Below are 15,904 nucleotides of genomic sequence, written 5' to 3'. Positions count from 1 at the left end.
CTTTTCATGTTTTCATTTATGTTTATCTCCATCTTCATCTTTGAGGTTCAACTCACCATGAGCTAAACCCTTCTTGTGGTTTAGACATAGTAATGTTATGATACCCTTTATTTACGATATATAAAATTATAGTTCCATGCTTCTTTCAAACAAACTGATTTAACTCGAAATCATTAGAAGGGAGAATTGATCACTTTTACTTTTAATGCTATAGTTCCCTTATCCTGACAGAGTATGGGAATGGAACATGTTTGTTTGATAAGAATTTGTGCCTAAGAATCATGAGGTGAAGGGATAGAGAGAGAGAGAGAGAGAGAGAGAGAGAGAGAGACTGCTTGAATGTTAACTAGATCTTGGAGGAGACTTCATGCTTTGAGATCAAGATAGGACTCTTGTCATAGGCCCTGAGAGAGATCTAGATAGAACTCTTACCATAGCTCAAAGGCTCAACAGAATAACACTTCAGTGGGAATCCTATCCTAGCAACATTGCATGCTAAGTTCTGCGTGATAGTACACTGAAAGGTATGTCTTCACGGGCTTAACATGAAGGTTGAGTGAACAACACTTCCAGTGACCACCTGGTTTCCAGAAAGCCGTAGAAAGTTATAGCTCTGTAAATCGTAGTAATGCTTTGTCATAACCGAACTTAGTTTAAACCACACTTTTCACTTTGAGAATTTCTAAATCTTTTTAATTGTTTTCCCAACCTTTAACTTTTATATTTACTGTTGTGACAAATGATTTTTTTTATTTTCTTGCAAACAAGTTTTTCTGCAGGAAAGTTATAAAGAGCTATAACTCCCTGGTCACTATGAGATCAATATCTTTCTTTTTATACTATAACTTAGACAGTGTATACTTGCACTAAGTCTTTCCATCTTAAAATACTCATAGTGTTTTGGGAGACACCAATTACATCAAGATTCATTTTTGGAGCTATGCTAAATGTTACGGTGGAATTTTCCTACAAAATGCAAGAATTGATATGTGTCAACTTTCCATATAGCCTTGAAACCATTTGTTATGCATATGGAAAAAATAAGGCCAAAATAATCAATCAATGCTTGCCACAAATTATTCTTTCCTCCATGCTTCAAAATGTTAAGCATTTGCACCTTCAATGCTTGTTACGTTTATAACACATTGGTCTTTTAATATTTTTGTGTTAAGTTAATCCTTTATGTATTACAACATTTGCATTGTTACCCTTTTTAAAATTTTCTGTCAACTCTGTTAATTATTGATGATGTGGCCTTTTTATCGAAGATGTGGCAAGCGTACCTAGATTTTTAAAAAACAAAAATTAATTTGTAAATTTTTTATTGTAAGTAGAAACCCAAAAAATTAGGGTTTTTGAAACGCATTAAAAATTATGAATTTTGAGCTTCAAACCCATAAATTTAACAAATATAGTGAACATAAGAAGAAATGGGTTGCATCTTCAATATCTAAATCATGTTTCCCTGCATGAGTACCAAAATCTCAACACACTTTGTTCCTCGATTTCATGAAATTCACATCCTCGCTTGAGATGCTGAGATCGATTGAAGAAGCAGATGAGAGTGGTGGGGGGAGAGAGAGAGAGAGAGAGAGAGAGAGAGATGAACGACTGATAAATTTTTTGTTTGAGAAATAGAGTTGATTCAAACAAACTAACACCGTAAATATCTTTTGTCTCCTTCTTCGATTGTGTGGATATGGGTTTGGAGTTATGGAGAGGAATTAGAAGGGACATGGTGTTGATGATTTTAGAATCAAAGTGGACGAAGGTGATAGAAATTGGAGAAGAATGAATGGCAGTAACAGATGGAAGGGTGAAAAGGCTCCATACGAAAGAGCGATGAAGAAGATCACAAGAAAGAGAGAGGTTGGGACACAAAGAAGAGACGGAAACTTTTTTTAGAAAAGGAAGCCTGGCAAAACGTGTACTCCCTCCGATCACATTTATAAGCAAAAAAGCACTTTTCAGATTCATTCAATACTTAATTTATTTGGTCAATATATAAACCAAATACATTATGTATTCAATGAACCTAAAAAGTACATTTTTGTTTATAAATATGACCGGATGAAGTATCTGTTTTTTGTTTGAAAATAGTATTGAGTTGTGTGTACTTGTCATTGGAAAATGATTAAAATAAATGCATTGTAATTTTCAAAACAACTAATCACAAAGAAGGTTTATCAGTCGTTGATTTCAATTGACATTGAATCAACGGCCCAGATGTTTTGGCGCCCAAATGAATTAGATTTAGGGTTTCCAAAGAGGTTGTAGTAACAAAGATTAGAATAAAAAGATACATTAATCTTGCATTACTCAATAAAAATGTTAGACAAATTCTTATCATGAGAGTGATAAAACTATTGATATAAGTGATCTGAGATGATTTCTCTTGAGGTAGGTTGATATCTCTACCTATTATTTTGCTTAGTTTTGTTGGATTTGGTTCGATCCTTCAACTTTTTTGTTTTGTTTTTCCTTTTTATTAATGATTAGCGTTATAGAGATTTTTTAATTGAAACTTTTTACAACTTATAAAATGTTTTTTTGGTATTAGAAAAGATATATTTTTTGAGCAATTAAAAAAGAGATATAGATTTATAGAGATTACTTTATGAAATTGAGTTTGTCAAACTTTTTAGTCAAAATGCATTCATTCGACAATCTCACCCAATAAGCATACAATTTTACCAAATTTATGGGTAAATTTCAGATGAAAGGATATTCAGAATTTGATGTGAAATTTTAATTGATATAAGCTATATGGTGTAAATTAATTAAGATTGAACACCTAAATATAATTAATTAAAAATTAAAAGTACAAAATTTACCTTAAGATTAAAATTGACTCATTTATTTAACTTTTAATGTTGCTTACATATACTATAATTTGATTGGTTGATATCATGAAAGAAAATTTACCTAAATCATGAAGGGGTAATCTAGAAAAAACCACTAACATTGGATATGAGATTTTGATCTTCTAAACTTTCGTTAGATAAAACGATGAGGCTATTTATGTAGGCGAGGATACACCAAATGTAGTGTGTCTTTTATTGAAGATTTGTTGTGCAATAATACATTGTTTTTAATTAATTGAATTGAATACTCTCTATGAATACTCCCGACTTGGTGCAAACCCGATGAGAAGTTCGACTTGGAAACCAGTGATAGATTCGATGAGATCCAAATTGTCGAGATTGATGCATAAGCAGTTGGTCTATTGGTCGGATGGTTATATTAATGTGTTTTTACCTATTTTAAAAACTTTCTAAAGTTTGGTTTGCTAATTATGTGAAGTGACGATGTTTATTCGTGCTATGGGTTGACATGTTACATCTTAAAATGAATATCTATATATAAGTGTATAAGATCTGCACCTTGCGTGGTGCAAATATTTAACGAATTTTTTGCAAAAATAAATAAATAAATATTTTATAGAAATATTAGATTAATATTGATACTTTAAAAATACTAATGAGATTTTTTTTCATTTTATAATATCAGTGTGGAACATCAACTATAAATGTACAGATCTGTTCAAATGCACAAGGTTTTTATTAGTTCATTCATTTAAATTGATATAGTATATTAAAAAAATACAAATTTGCTAAAAACAAATAGGATAAATTTGCAAGCAAACTCACATCATTCATTCATGTTAATAGCATAAAACGATAAAGTACATAAATCTACAAATACGAATATATTCAAGTCTCCAAAGTACTCATGTCTCTGGATCAGTATGGTTGACGAAAACAAAGCCATTGATTGGATTTTCATCGGATCGAAGTTGATTTGACAATCTGAATGAACAAACATGCTAACATGACAGAAAAGACAAACAAGACCGCACAAAGACGACGAACAAACAACGCACGTTAAGACGACGAAATCACGAAAGAAAATCTACATATATAGGAAAATCACTTTTTTTAAGGAGAAAAACGATTTAGAGGGAAATTTTCTGGTAAACAAATTGACTCTAAATCATCCCTCTTAGGTGGAGGTGATTGAAGAAGAAGAAAATGAGATTATATGTGACATATAATTATTTTCAATATAATTATTAATCTAACACACACTCGCAAGTTGAATTAATGCACCTCACAAGTTGACCATAAGGAGTACACATATGTTTTCGACAATCATCGACATTATTGCACGGACGAGCTGCCATGTCAAACAAGACTAAATGAGTGTTACTTAAGGGTGATGAAATATTGTCTATAAGATAAAATGTAAGATTGAAAATAGTGTGAAAAATGACTTACCGTTAGTTACAACAAGAAATAGAGAAAGAAAGATGATCAAAACATAAATGAACATGAGAATTTGAGCCATATTTTTTCACATTTGCATGGAATAAAAAGAAAAGTGGTTGATCACTTTATAAGTTAAAATTCCATGTTTTGTCAATTTCAATTAAATTGTTTTTAGTACTTAGAAGTTGTAAGAAAACCATTCATAAAATTTTAATTATAGTTAAATGTCTTTAAGGTACATCGATGTATCATTTTATCTCTTTAGCTCATTCTATGATCACTTAACCTTAATCACGATCTCACATAAAATCTTCACGATCATCAAAGCTTTTTATATTTAACTTTCATTATACTTTTTTATTTTTCAATTAGACTTTCATGATAAATAACGGGAAAAGTTAAATAATAGTAGTGATATAAAAAAAAAAATAGTTTTAGAAATAACGTTCCTTCAAATCAAAAACAAAAAAACGTTGCCAAGTGGCGATGAGACGTATTGAAAAAAAGCATTGCTGCGAAGAAAATAAAGAGGCTAAAAACAACGGTGACATTTATCATGGGAAATGCTAATTCTTTCCCACCATGGGAAAGGTAAATTTAAATCCTTGATATATTAATAAAAATATTGAATAGTTGAGATTGTCCACTTGCAATTTATTGGTGACTTTTTGTTTTAAAGATTTTACAAAAATTTTGACCCACATTCCCTTCAAGAAAAAATAAAAAAAATTGACCCACATGATAAGGTTTAGTGATATTTTATTTTAGGTTTAAATATGCATTTAGTCCTTGCACTTTCATCAGATTTTGGCATTTGTCCCTACACTTTTTTTTGTTTGGAATTGGTCCCTGCACTTTGTAAAAATATTGGTATTGGTCCCTCTATTAACTTTCTGTTAAAAAAAAACACAAAACTATTGGTATTGGTCCCTGAACTTTGTAAAAATATTGGTATTAGTCCCTGCACTTCGTAAAAATATTGATATTGGTGCCACGTGTCGTGAAATGATTGGGCCACGTGGCACTCCGTTGGTTTTGTGTTTTTTTTTTTAATAGAAAGTTAACAGAGGGACCAATACCAATATTTTTACAAAGTGCAGGGACCAATGCCAAACAAAAAAAAGTGCAGGGATCAATGCCAAAATCTGATGAAAGTGCAGGGACCAATTACACATTTAAACCTTTATTTTATGGATTATTGGCACAATAATGGACAATGGGCCTATGAGTAAAACGAAAATGACAAAGCCCAAACTAAAACATTCTATTGGAACCCCCGCCTACATATTTCTGACTTCGAAAAAACCAAAACATTAAGTATTATTTGGTTAAGGGTCTGTTTGGTAAGGCCAGTAAATTAACTTATAGCTTATAGTGGATAGCTTATAAGTTCCTATGTCCAAAAAAGCTCTGTTTGATAAACGTCTTCTTGTCATGAGCTTATAGCGTATTTCACTAGTTTATAGCTTATTCTCCATACGCTATTTCAAGTAGCGTTTGAGTTTATAGCTTATTGTTTTTTCTTCCACTTTTAACCTTACTATTTTGATTAAAGTCCATTTTTACCCTCTGCAATATTTAATTACGTTTATGAAAAAAGAGGTTATGTTTAATTAAACTTCATATTTCAAATTTTTAATAAATAAATACTGTAAATATGTTTTCCTTAAAAAAAGATATATAGTTTGTGTTGTACTATTGTTACGTTCAGTTTTTTTTAAAAGATTCATATTCAATTTTTTTTTTTTTTTTATAGAAAAGTTTAATTTCTGGTGACATATAGAAGAGTTACGTTTACTTTTTTTTTTTTATGTTTAACTTTTATTAAGTATAAAAAACTGAAATAAAATAGTATTAAAATAAGATTTTAGTAAATAAAAATTATTTTAACAATAAAAAAACTCGTAAATTAATCCCTTACCATAAAAAAAAGTTTGTCAAATTAAAAAAAAAAAAAAGTTAGATATCAACAACAACAAAAAAATTACGTGATAAATCATTTACGTGTAAATAGATGAGGTGCATATATGATTTCATAGAAATAGGGGTGTACTAGTAAACTTGTTAATACTATTAAATATTAACTTTTTGAATCATTGAAAAAACAAACAAAATAAAAGCAACTTGTTTGAGTGTCACATAGAGGTAAAAAGTAACATTTCCCATATTGAAAAAGGATTAAGCCTTCCCATGATAAATACCACAAAAAACAACCACCAAACTCGAAAGAAAGAAAAAAGATACAAGAAAGCACACGTCTTAAATCCATGAAAGGTTACAACTTCATGGAGATGGAGATTTCCAATCAATAGCAGCATGGTAAATCATGATTTTTTTTGACAAAAGGAAAATTATGTTCATAACTTCATATTAATTAAAAGTAGGAGAAAATAATATGTTATAATTTATAAAATTAGACCTCAACTATGTGGTTGATATCTTTACAATGCACTCTAAACTAAAGCCTTCTACACTATCCAACCTAAACTACACATGGATCCATTCATTTTTTTTAAGGAAAATGTTAAAGAGTATTTTTTAGACATTGATTAAGATGATAAAAATAGAAACATTATATTGATAAATGGTGAAAAACCAAGAATTTAACTTTTTAAAAGTCAAACCATTGTTGAATTTAATATAAATATATTACTTTTGGTTTCCTTAACCATTGCCCTGAGGACACTCGTTAGTAAGAAATTTTTTTAAAGTGCTTTGTCCATTTCAAGCACGAAATTTGCCCATTTCATTTGTTCTTCCAGTTTCAGCTCAAACAAGTGTAAGTTCCAAGGTTGCAATGCTAAAAGGATCATTTATCCTACTTTCATTAGAAAGAGTACAATCATAGCCATTCACAAAATAATTGACTTTTAGTCGAACTTCTCTAAAATAAAAAATTTGACTTTTAGTCGAACTTCTATTGATATCAAATCTAAAGAGTAATTAAAGACCATTTAACATAAACATTCAATCAACAAACGTATTGTGAATTCGAACTTAAAATTCACGTCAATAAATTTATATGCATAGAGCAAAAGGAAAATAGTAACCAATATCAAAGCAACTTCAAATAACAATAACAATAAGGTGGCCATTTCACATGGGAAAGGTCAATCTTTTCCCATCATGGGAAAGTTGGCATTTAACCATTAGATCAAATCAATAGAACAATTTTATTATACTCTCTCCACACTAGATTTTTGTACACATTTTTACCACCATTCCAAATTAAAAAAATGTTCAGATTTTCTTTTCAACCATTCTAAAACGCTTTTTTCAAAATAAAACTTTTTATTTTTTTTAGTATAACAACAAAAAAATAGATAATATTTTTTGAAAATAAAAAACTTATTTTCTAGAATTTTATTTTCTTAGAAAAATAAAAACTTTAATTTTAAAATAATTTTTTTTAAATTTTTATTTTATTTTTCAGAATATCTTATTTTATTACGAAATTAAAATATATATTCTTTTTAGAAAAATAAAAAATTATTTTAGTTTCCAGAATTTTATTTTTATTTAAAAATAAATAAATGAATTACAGAATTAAAAAAAAAAAAAAACTTATCAGAATTTTTATTTTTATTTTTTTAATTTCTGAAAATTAATTTTCAGAATTTTTAAAATTGTTGGAAGATAGTGTGAAGAAAAATATAGTGTTGAGAGAGCATGTTAAGAATATGTTCTTCACTTAATCTAATTGTTGAATCCATCTTTCCCATGGTGGAAAAGGATTGGCCTTTCCCATGTGAAATGCCACCCAATAACAAACCTATATCTAATTTAAGAACGAAATGTAAAGCACAAAACCACAAACAAAAGATAAAAAAGAAGTAAAACAAAAGGTTAAATTACACTAGAGGTCCTTTAAGTTTGATGTTTGTAACATATTGTTCCTTTAAGTTATTTTGGTCACACATAAGTCCTTTAAATTTGAAAGTGTAACAGATTGGTCCTTTAAATTATTTTGGTCGCATATAAGTCCTTTAAGTTTTTAAACATTTTCAATTTAGTCCTTATGGCACATCATCGTTTTATGTTGTTAACAAGACCCATAAAAATAATTGAAGTTTGTTGGATTGTAATTAAGTTTCAATGCATTGAATGCATCATTTCCAAGACAACATTTCTTCTTTAGTCTTCTTATCAAGTATCTTGAAAGTACTAGTTAACATTGCCCTATTTTTATTTATTTTTTAATCACAATGTTGATAGGTTAATTGTTTATGTTAGTATATTTTCTCTCTTGTCGTAACCAAAAAAAATATTTTCTCTCTTGTGAGCATCCGAACTCTAAATTTTTAACTTCTTTAAACTTTTAAGTTTTAACTCAATTTAGTGGCTATCCATCTCTCAATTATTTATTGAACCATTTTTTTAACTAGTATTATTTATGATCGACGAGAAAAATTTGTCTAACATATTTTGATTGTGCATGTTTGTTTACCATTTTCCATCTCTAGCGCAATTAACGGATGAATTGTGTTATTTAAACAAACAATTGTATAACGATGCATGGGACAATCATAAATTTACAAAAAAAAAATGAGGTATTAACACCAAAACCATAGCAATAGGAAGAGAAAGTAAAAACTTAATATAAATATGAGAGTTTTTTTTTAAAGAGTATAAGTATGAGAGATAAAATTCTTATAACAATTATTAAAAAATAATTGTACAAATATCATATTTCATAACCTACTACGTGGTGGGACTGACGACTTGTTGCCGCCTATGTGTGGTTGTATGTTTCGGATTTTATGGGGATATATTTTTTTTCATTCAAGTGTCTCTTTTTCAATTGACATGACAGAAAATTGAAAACATGATAAGCTTTGAAAAAATTAATAAATTAGATTCGACTTATCGTAACTGATCCAAACTGAGTATTGTAACCAAAAGCACGCAGTTACACGTTGTTTCTATTTGTAATCATCGATTATAAATCAGATAGGCTCAGTTGGAAAAAAGAGAGTAACGGTGAATATTCAGTTTGCAGTGCCTATCGTATGTGTATAAACGACTACTGGATACTTCTCATTTTAAAGTAGAAGGAGCATGGGATTTGATTTGGAAGCTAAAGGTACCACCAAGAATCAAAAGTCTTCTTTGGCGTATTTGTCGGAATTGTCTTCCGACACGTACTAGGTTGCATGATAAGGGAGTCAATTGTGCAGCTGTGTGTGCCTTATGTAACGTGGATGAAGAGGACAGCATGCATCTCATATTCAAATGTCCAGGTAGCAGGAATATATGGAGTATGTGGAGCCCGTCCTATTTTGTTAATCACTTATTCGATCAGCACCAAGATGTCAAGGATATCATATTCAGAATACTTCAGGTACTGTCAAATGATGATGCATCTATGTTTGGTTGTATTATATGAAGTATATGGAAGGAAAGGAATAATAAAATATGGAAGGAAGTGACTGATGCACATGGATATGTTTTTGATCGAGCCAAAACTTTGCTTGAGGATTGGAAATCAGCAAAATCGATTCAAAAAGTTTCTGTCAGTAGCGAACAGCAAGCTTGTATTACTAAGTGGATGAAGCCAAGTTCCGGACTGTTCAAGTGCAATATTGATGCGGCTTTTTCTGAGACGACTAATTTGGTTGGCATAGGGATGTGCATTAGAGATGAGGACGGTCATTTTGTACTTGCTAAAACAGATTACTTCAGTCCTACTTGTAATGTCCATATAGGAGAAGCACTTGGTCTGCTATCTGCTATGGATTGGGTGCATTTGCTGCAACCGGGAACAGTGGACTTCGAGATGGATGCAAAGAGAGTGGTTGATAGCTTTAATTCTCGTCAGAGTGAAGCCACAGAGTACGGGAACATAATTGATAATTGTAAAACTCTCTCTAGACAATTCTATGAAAACTCTCGTGTTGAGTTTGTACGGAGGCAAGCAAATGAGGTTGCTCATAGTTTAGCTAAAGCGGCCTTATCATCAGCTAGCTCCCAAATTTTGGTAGAAATACCTGTTATCATGGTTTTGGGGTGCCAAGCCATTAATTGGACTTGAACCTTTCGACCGTTGATATCTCTCTTTTTTCTTGGGAAGGGTAAAAGGAGAAAAACCCTTAAAAAGTTCTAGATTCGGGGGTCGTTTTCGCTACGGGAAGGTGTTAGGCACCCGGAGCGATTATGGTATTCCATAAGAACCGCTTTCCTAAATTTACTTCTACGCTTTAGTTTTATTGCTTATTTGTAAAAAAGGAAGGTGTGATTAGTTAAGAATGGGGGTGAGAAGAAGTAGAATTTGATTTTATTTCGGATTGGAGGAGTTTTGACTCATTGCCTACGTACCCTTTTAAGGGATCAAAACCGATCGTAGTTCATTCTCAAAAAATGGTTTTTTTGTTTTTGTTGGTTGATTTTAAGTTTGAAAAGAGATTTTGAAGAATAGAGATGAGAGGCCTCAAGGGCATGAGATTTTGAAAAAAGTGAGGTGGAGTTAGCTTTTTCGAAATGAAGTCCAAGTATAGTTAAAATTTATTAGGAATTTTTCCTAAGAAAATAAAAGGGAAATAAGGAGTTTTAACTCCTATTTTATTTTCAAAAAAAGTTTTCAAGTGATTTTGGAAAAAGTTGAATTTTTTCTAAGTGTTTAAACCTAAGCGTTCATCTAATCATGCAATCCTAGCCATACATCTATGCATACAATCCTAAGCATACATCTAGGGTGAGTGTGTGCGTGCCGGTGCGTCATAGTGTCCGTAGTCCATATTACAAAAATTGCCTAAATACATTCTATGGCCCCTTTGCCAAGCTACAAACCAATGATAACAAATTACATCGTCAAATGAATTAAAACTTGCAAAAATAAATGCTAAGCTAAAGAAAGTGGAGGAGATAGTGAAATGCTATGAGTGAAGTCACATAAGGAACAAAATGTTAGTGAAACAAGGAAAAATATAATGGGAATGATAAAAAAAATGCACCAAATGAATATGCAACAAAATTTAATGAGCAAGAATTAAAAGAACAAAGTAAAGAAAATAAATGCAAAAATAAGCAAATAAATTCTAAAACTTAGAGGAAAAATCAAAATGATAGGGAAACATTTTTTAGAAAAATTTTGGAAGCATAAAACACCAAGAAAGTGTAAAAAAAGTATTAAAAAAACAATTAAAAAACAATTAAAAAAAAGGCTCAGCAGGATTTAATCTGGACCGTTGGATGAATCCAGAGGTCCAGATCTAGCTCCCAAGATTACATCACAGCCACTGGATCAAAGATCCAAGGGTCCAAAAAAAACACAAAAGATAGTGTAAAATTGCAGGAAGCACAATGACCGTTAGATCAAAGATCTAACGGTTCAAACAGAATATGCAGCATACTCCACACAAAAGATCACACACAGGAAACAAAATCAAATACACAGCAGCCATCAGATCTTGGAACAATCCAGATCTGATGGTTCACAATGCGAAGGAGCATAGCAAGAGCATGCACGCGCGCGCGTGGGAACATAGGAGTATATAAAAGGAGCTTCAACAAAAAAAACACAAAAATCTCAAAAAAACCTCTCTCTTCTTTGGATTCTAGAGAGAGAGAGTCTGTCCTCTCTCTAGAATCCGGTTGTCTTCTCCGGTCATGCTTAGCTTCTCCGGCGCGGTGGCCGGCCACCTCACGGTGGCGGCGCCGCCGCCGGAAAAATTTTCCTTGCTCCGATTCAAAATTTTTTTACATTTTCAAACATCCTTTTTTCTCCTATGCATGAATCTGAGCTTAGTTTTTTGAAAAAGAATTTCAACCGGAGTAGATCTGAGTTTGAATCTTGATGAAATTTTTGTGAAAGAAACGGTAGAAAAAGGAAAAGAAACGAACGAAGAGGATGTTTACCTCTTCTTGCTTTCTGTTATGGCCCTTGCTGCTTGTGCTTCGCGTGTTTGCTCGCGTCCTTGCTTGCTTGCGCGCGTGTTTGCTGGCTTGTTTGCTTGCTTGCGCGCGTCCTTGCTTGCGTCCTTGCTTGCTTGCGCGCGTGTTTGCTGGCTTGTTTGCTTGCTGTTTCTCTGGTTCTGTCTTCTTCTCCTTCCTCTGTGCAGATTCGGTTTTCCCTTTCTTCTTCTCCCACCGTGATCGGTGCTTGAGTTCTTCACTTCCGGTGAGGAATTCGCACCTTGTATTGCGGTGGAATCGATTCGATGATGAAGATTCGTACACGAATCTCTGAGAATTTCTGATGAATTTTCGGTTTTTGGTTCTGGTGTTCTTGGTGAATCTGTTTTTTTGATCTAACAGAATGGAGAGAGAAAGTTTGGATCTGTTTGTGATGTGGCACTGTGTGAATGGAATCTGTTGAAAAAAATCTGACACTGTTCCCCTTTTATATGCTGCCATGTGTACCTGAACCAATGAAAAAAAGACACATGGACTGGGGACTGGACTGATACGAAAATTTGGACCAAAATGCCCTTTGGGGCGTTTCTGCAAAATAATAAAAGATAAGGACTGAACAGCAATTCTTTTTTAAAAAAACAAAAAAATGCAATTTTTTAAAATGTTTTTGGACTAAAAATGTAATTTTAAAAAAATAAAATTGGACAAAAAAACAAATTTGATAAAACGTAAAGCGAAACAAAAATAAAATTGACAAAGCGGACTAAAACGAACCAATGGCCTAAATGAGGTACTTCAAAGTAACCTCTCTATGCCAAAAATTTTGTGTGAAATGACTAAAATGCCCCTAGGGCTAAATTTGACCTAAACAGATTCAAATCGACTTGACACTGACTCAGATGCAAGTTTGAAATGAATTTGATAAGGCTTACTGATGAAATGTTTAAAAAAAACAATCTGAAAAGACTCGGAGACAGTCACAAGGATGAAAATGGGTCCCACTGCAGGAAATGACCAAAATACCCTTCTGTATTACTTTTTGCGAATTTTGAAATAAACTGTAGAAAAAGCAATGTAATGATTCAGAGACACTTTTGAATGACTTACAAGACAAGTAAAGACATTTCGAAAGGTTTTATGCAAGAAAAACATAGGTAAAATTGTGATTGAAAACACTGCGTAGCAGAGACAATTTGAACTGTGCAGTTGAAATTTGACAATAGACAAAGTTTGAAATGAAATTGGGCCCAGTATTTTTAGGTCCAAAAACAGGGTATAACAATACCTCATTGTATTGAACACATTCTATTTAATGAAATGCAATAGTTTTCTTCCCCTAAAAAAAAAATAATCTTAGACGTTAATTGTAGATGGGACTGTCAAAATAAGCAACTGTCTGAAGCAGTTACTGCATCAAATCCGATTCCTTATCGGAACCGTGTGAGAACAAATGAGCATTAATCTCATTATTCTTTTTAGATAGACAAAATCACAATTGTCCCTAAAATAGTCACACATAGATGGATGAGTGAGACCTCGAACCTCGATCATAATATTCAACCTATCAATTTCAGTATTTCTGTCAGTTGTGTTAAGATTTATGAACTACAATCATCTCATATTATTGATTTTTTTTTTTTCACAATTATTGATGATTACGTGAATTTTAATTTTTTATATAGTATAAATTTTATTTCGTTGTTGTAAGAAAAAAAATTGCTTATGAGTATACAATAAAAAAAATAAATGATTTTGTATCCAAAACGTGAGAAAATTTATTTTACTAAAATATTATTTTTAACTTCAAAAGGCCAAACATTCATGAGAAATGTTAAGAAAACTCCTTCTCCAACGTTCTTTCTAATACACAGTCTCATTATTAGGAATGAATCCTATGTTGATTTTATACATTTATTTTCATTCAATAAAAGAATGAATGTCAAAGACAGTGTTTGAAAGAAAGTGTATATGACACTCCTCAAACCTTCCTATATGTTGAGTCGACTTGTAGATATATTTGGTATTTTAAGAATAAAAAAAAAAAAAAAAAAAAACAATGTATGCAACAAATGTGCTTTTATTTTTCAAGCTAGATAAGAGTAAATTGTTTTGGAAAATGCTAACATGTCTCTAAATGTATATTCAAATTTTTAAGTCAAAAATTATATATTTTTACGTGCTCTCTTGGTTTTGAGGTGCATGATTTAATCACACGTGTGATGAGTGGTAGCCTTCTTTTTCCATCCCTATTTTATCCCCATACGGCATAACAATGACAAAATCATTGAAAGCCATCTCTTCAATGCTCCCCCGTTGCGTATCGATATCGAAAGCATTTGGTCATCGACATTGATCATTAAACCAAAATTGGAAGGTGTTAATTTTCGCACGGTATTTTAACGTATATACCATAAAAATTAAACTATGTTTTTTGTGTGAGATCGGAAAACAACCATTGACTCTGATTGCATGGCGAATATGTGAAAATTCTGGATCAATCCAATTTCATAAATAAACTCCGTATATTTGGAATGGAAACATTATGAATACTGGTTAAAATATTAAAATATTACGTGTACCTGAAATTTATAAATAAAATTGAAATTTTAGGTACAATATGATTTCTTTTAATCTCATAAACATTGCTTGATTTAAAGTAAGAAGTCAATATACATTAAACTCGTATCAAATCAAAATATGAGTATATGTTATACACTCAAAATCTTGATAGAGTGGAGGGAAAAGATGAAACTATAGACCAATCAATAGATATAAAATGATATATGGTATTTCTTATCTGTAAGACTTGAGAATTGCTCCACAAAAAGTGCATAAAATAGCTTTCCAAGATTTACAATAGAAAGGAACATAACAAAATCTTGTTTGTGTAATCATATCAGCTACACTGGCACCACTGCGACACCGTGAACACGTTCCCGCCACCGGTTTGCTCCGCCGTATCTTTATTGTCTGATCAACAAGAAAGCAGAAACAAGCCATGTGTCTCCACAAAATCAAAGGCTAGCTATTTGTTTTCTAGTACCTTATTTATATGTTTTTTTGTCTTGTTTTGCATTAGGTGGCTTAAAATAATTAATACTGCATGTATTATGAGGGATGCTTTTGCATGACATATAGTTTGCAAATTTATAACGCGGTGGAGAAAATTTGTTGAGAGTTGAATTTGATTGTACTATACAGTGCTGTGTTCGATTAGATGAACGACACGTTTGAAAGATAAGATGGATGAGTGACACACATTTTTTATGCTATGCGTGTGAGAGGCCCATTTCAGTTGACATTATGATTGTCCGCATGATGGAGAAGTACGGAGTAGTAAAAGAGAGACGTGATTCATTTTAATATCCCAAAAAATTATGAATATGTTTTCTTTAAGAAGACAAAATGAGATATATTAATAATAACGACGATTCATCCTATATAAGGTACGCAAAGAATGAAGCACCCAAAAGAGTTATAATGTCACTGGTGCCAAAAAAGCGAAGGTACCATAAAACAACAACAAAAATAATTACACATGGACACTCATACAGAGAAGTGGATATTTCCACTAATCGTGATAACTATAATTAAACGACACCTGATTTGATTTCGACCGTAGGAAAGAATTTAGCTTTACCTTGCCAATGAGAACCTTATGAATATGTTAACGAGTGTTCCATCGACATTGTTCAATAACCTTCAATAATTAGTGTGAATTAAAATTTAAGTATTTAATATATTGAAAATTGAAGTATTTGATTTCTTTTACATAATAATTTCTT

General features: G+C 31.5%; 2 protein-coding genes and 1 long non-coding RNA gene across 3 annotated transcripts; 1 reads left to right on the top strand and 2 right to left on the bottom strand.

The window, feature by feature from the left end:
* Positions 1-3,540: 3,540 nt before the first annotated feature.
* On the bottom strand, positions 3,541-4,430 carry LOC25487399 (uncharacterized). The gene is made up of 2 exons (XR_003009425.2): positions 4,278-4,430; positions 3,541-4,176 (listed from the first exon to the last, which is right to left on the bottom strand). It is a non-coding gene; the product is annotated as an uncharacterized lncRNA (long non-coding RNA).
* Positions 4,431-9,326: 4,896 nt separating this feature from the next.
* Positions 9,327-13,580, top strand: LOC112419438 (uncharacterized). The gene is made up of 3 exons (XM_039831103.1): positions 9,327-9,409; positions 9,657-10,266; positions 13,509-13,580. The coding sequence occupies exons 1-3, from the start codon at positions 9,327-9,329 to the stop codon at positions 13,578-13,580; spliced, it is 765 nt and encodes a 254-aa protein (XP_039687037.1).
* Positions 13,581-14,745: 1,165 nt separating this feature from the next.
* LOC112419266 (uncharacterized) lies at positions 14,746-15,383 on the bottom strand. The gene has a single exon (XM_024776525.2). It carries the CDS (start codon positions 15,117-15,119, stop codon positions 14,913-14,915), a length of 207 nt encoding a protein of 68 aa, XP_024632293.1. The 5' UTR covers positions 15,120-15,383; the 3' UTR covers positions 14,746-14,912.
* Positions 15,384-15,904: the final 521 nt, after the last annotated feature.

The sequence above is a fragment of the Medicago truncatula genome, chromosome 2 (genome assembly GCF_003473485.1).
Source record: "Medicago truncatula cultivar Jemalong A17 chromosome 2, MtrunA17r5.0-ANR, whole genome shotgun sequence".
Classification (NCBI taxonomy): domain Eukaryota; kingdom Viridiplantae; phylum Streptophyta; class Magnoliopsida; order Fabales; family Fabaceae; genus Medicago; species Medicago truncatula.
This window is presented reverse-complemented; position numbering and strand designations above follow the sequence as displayed.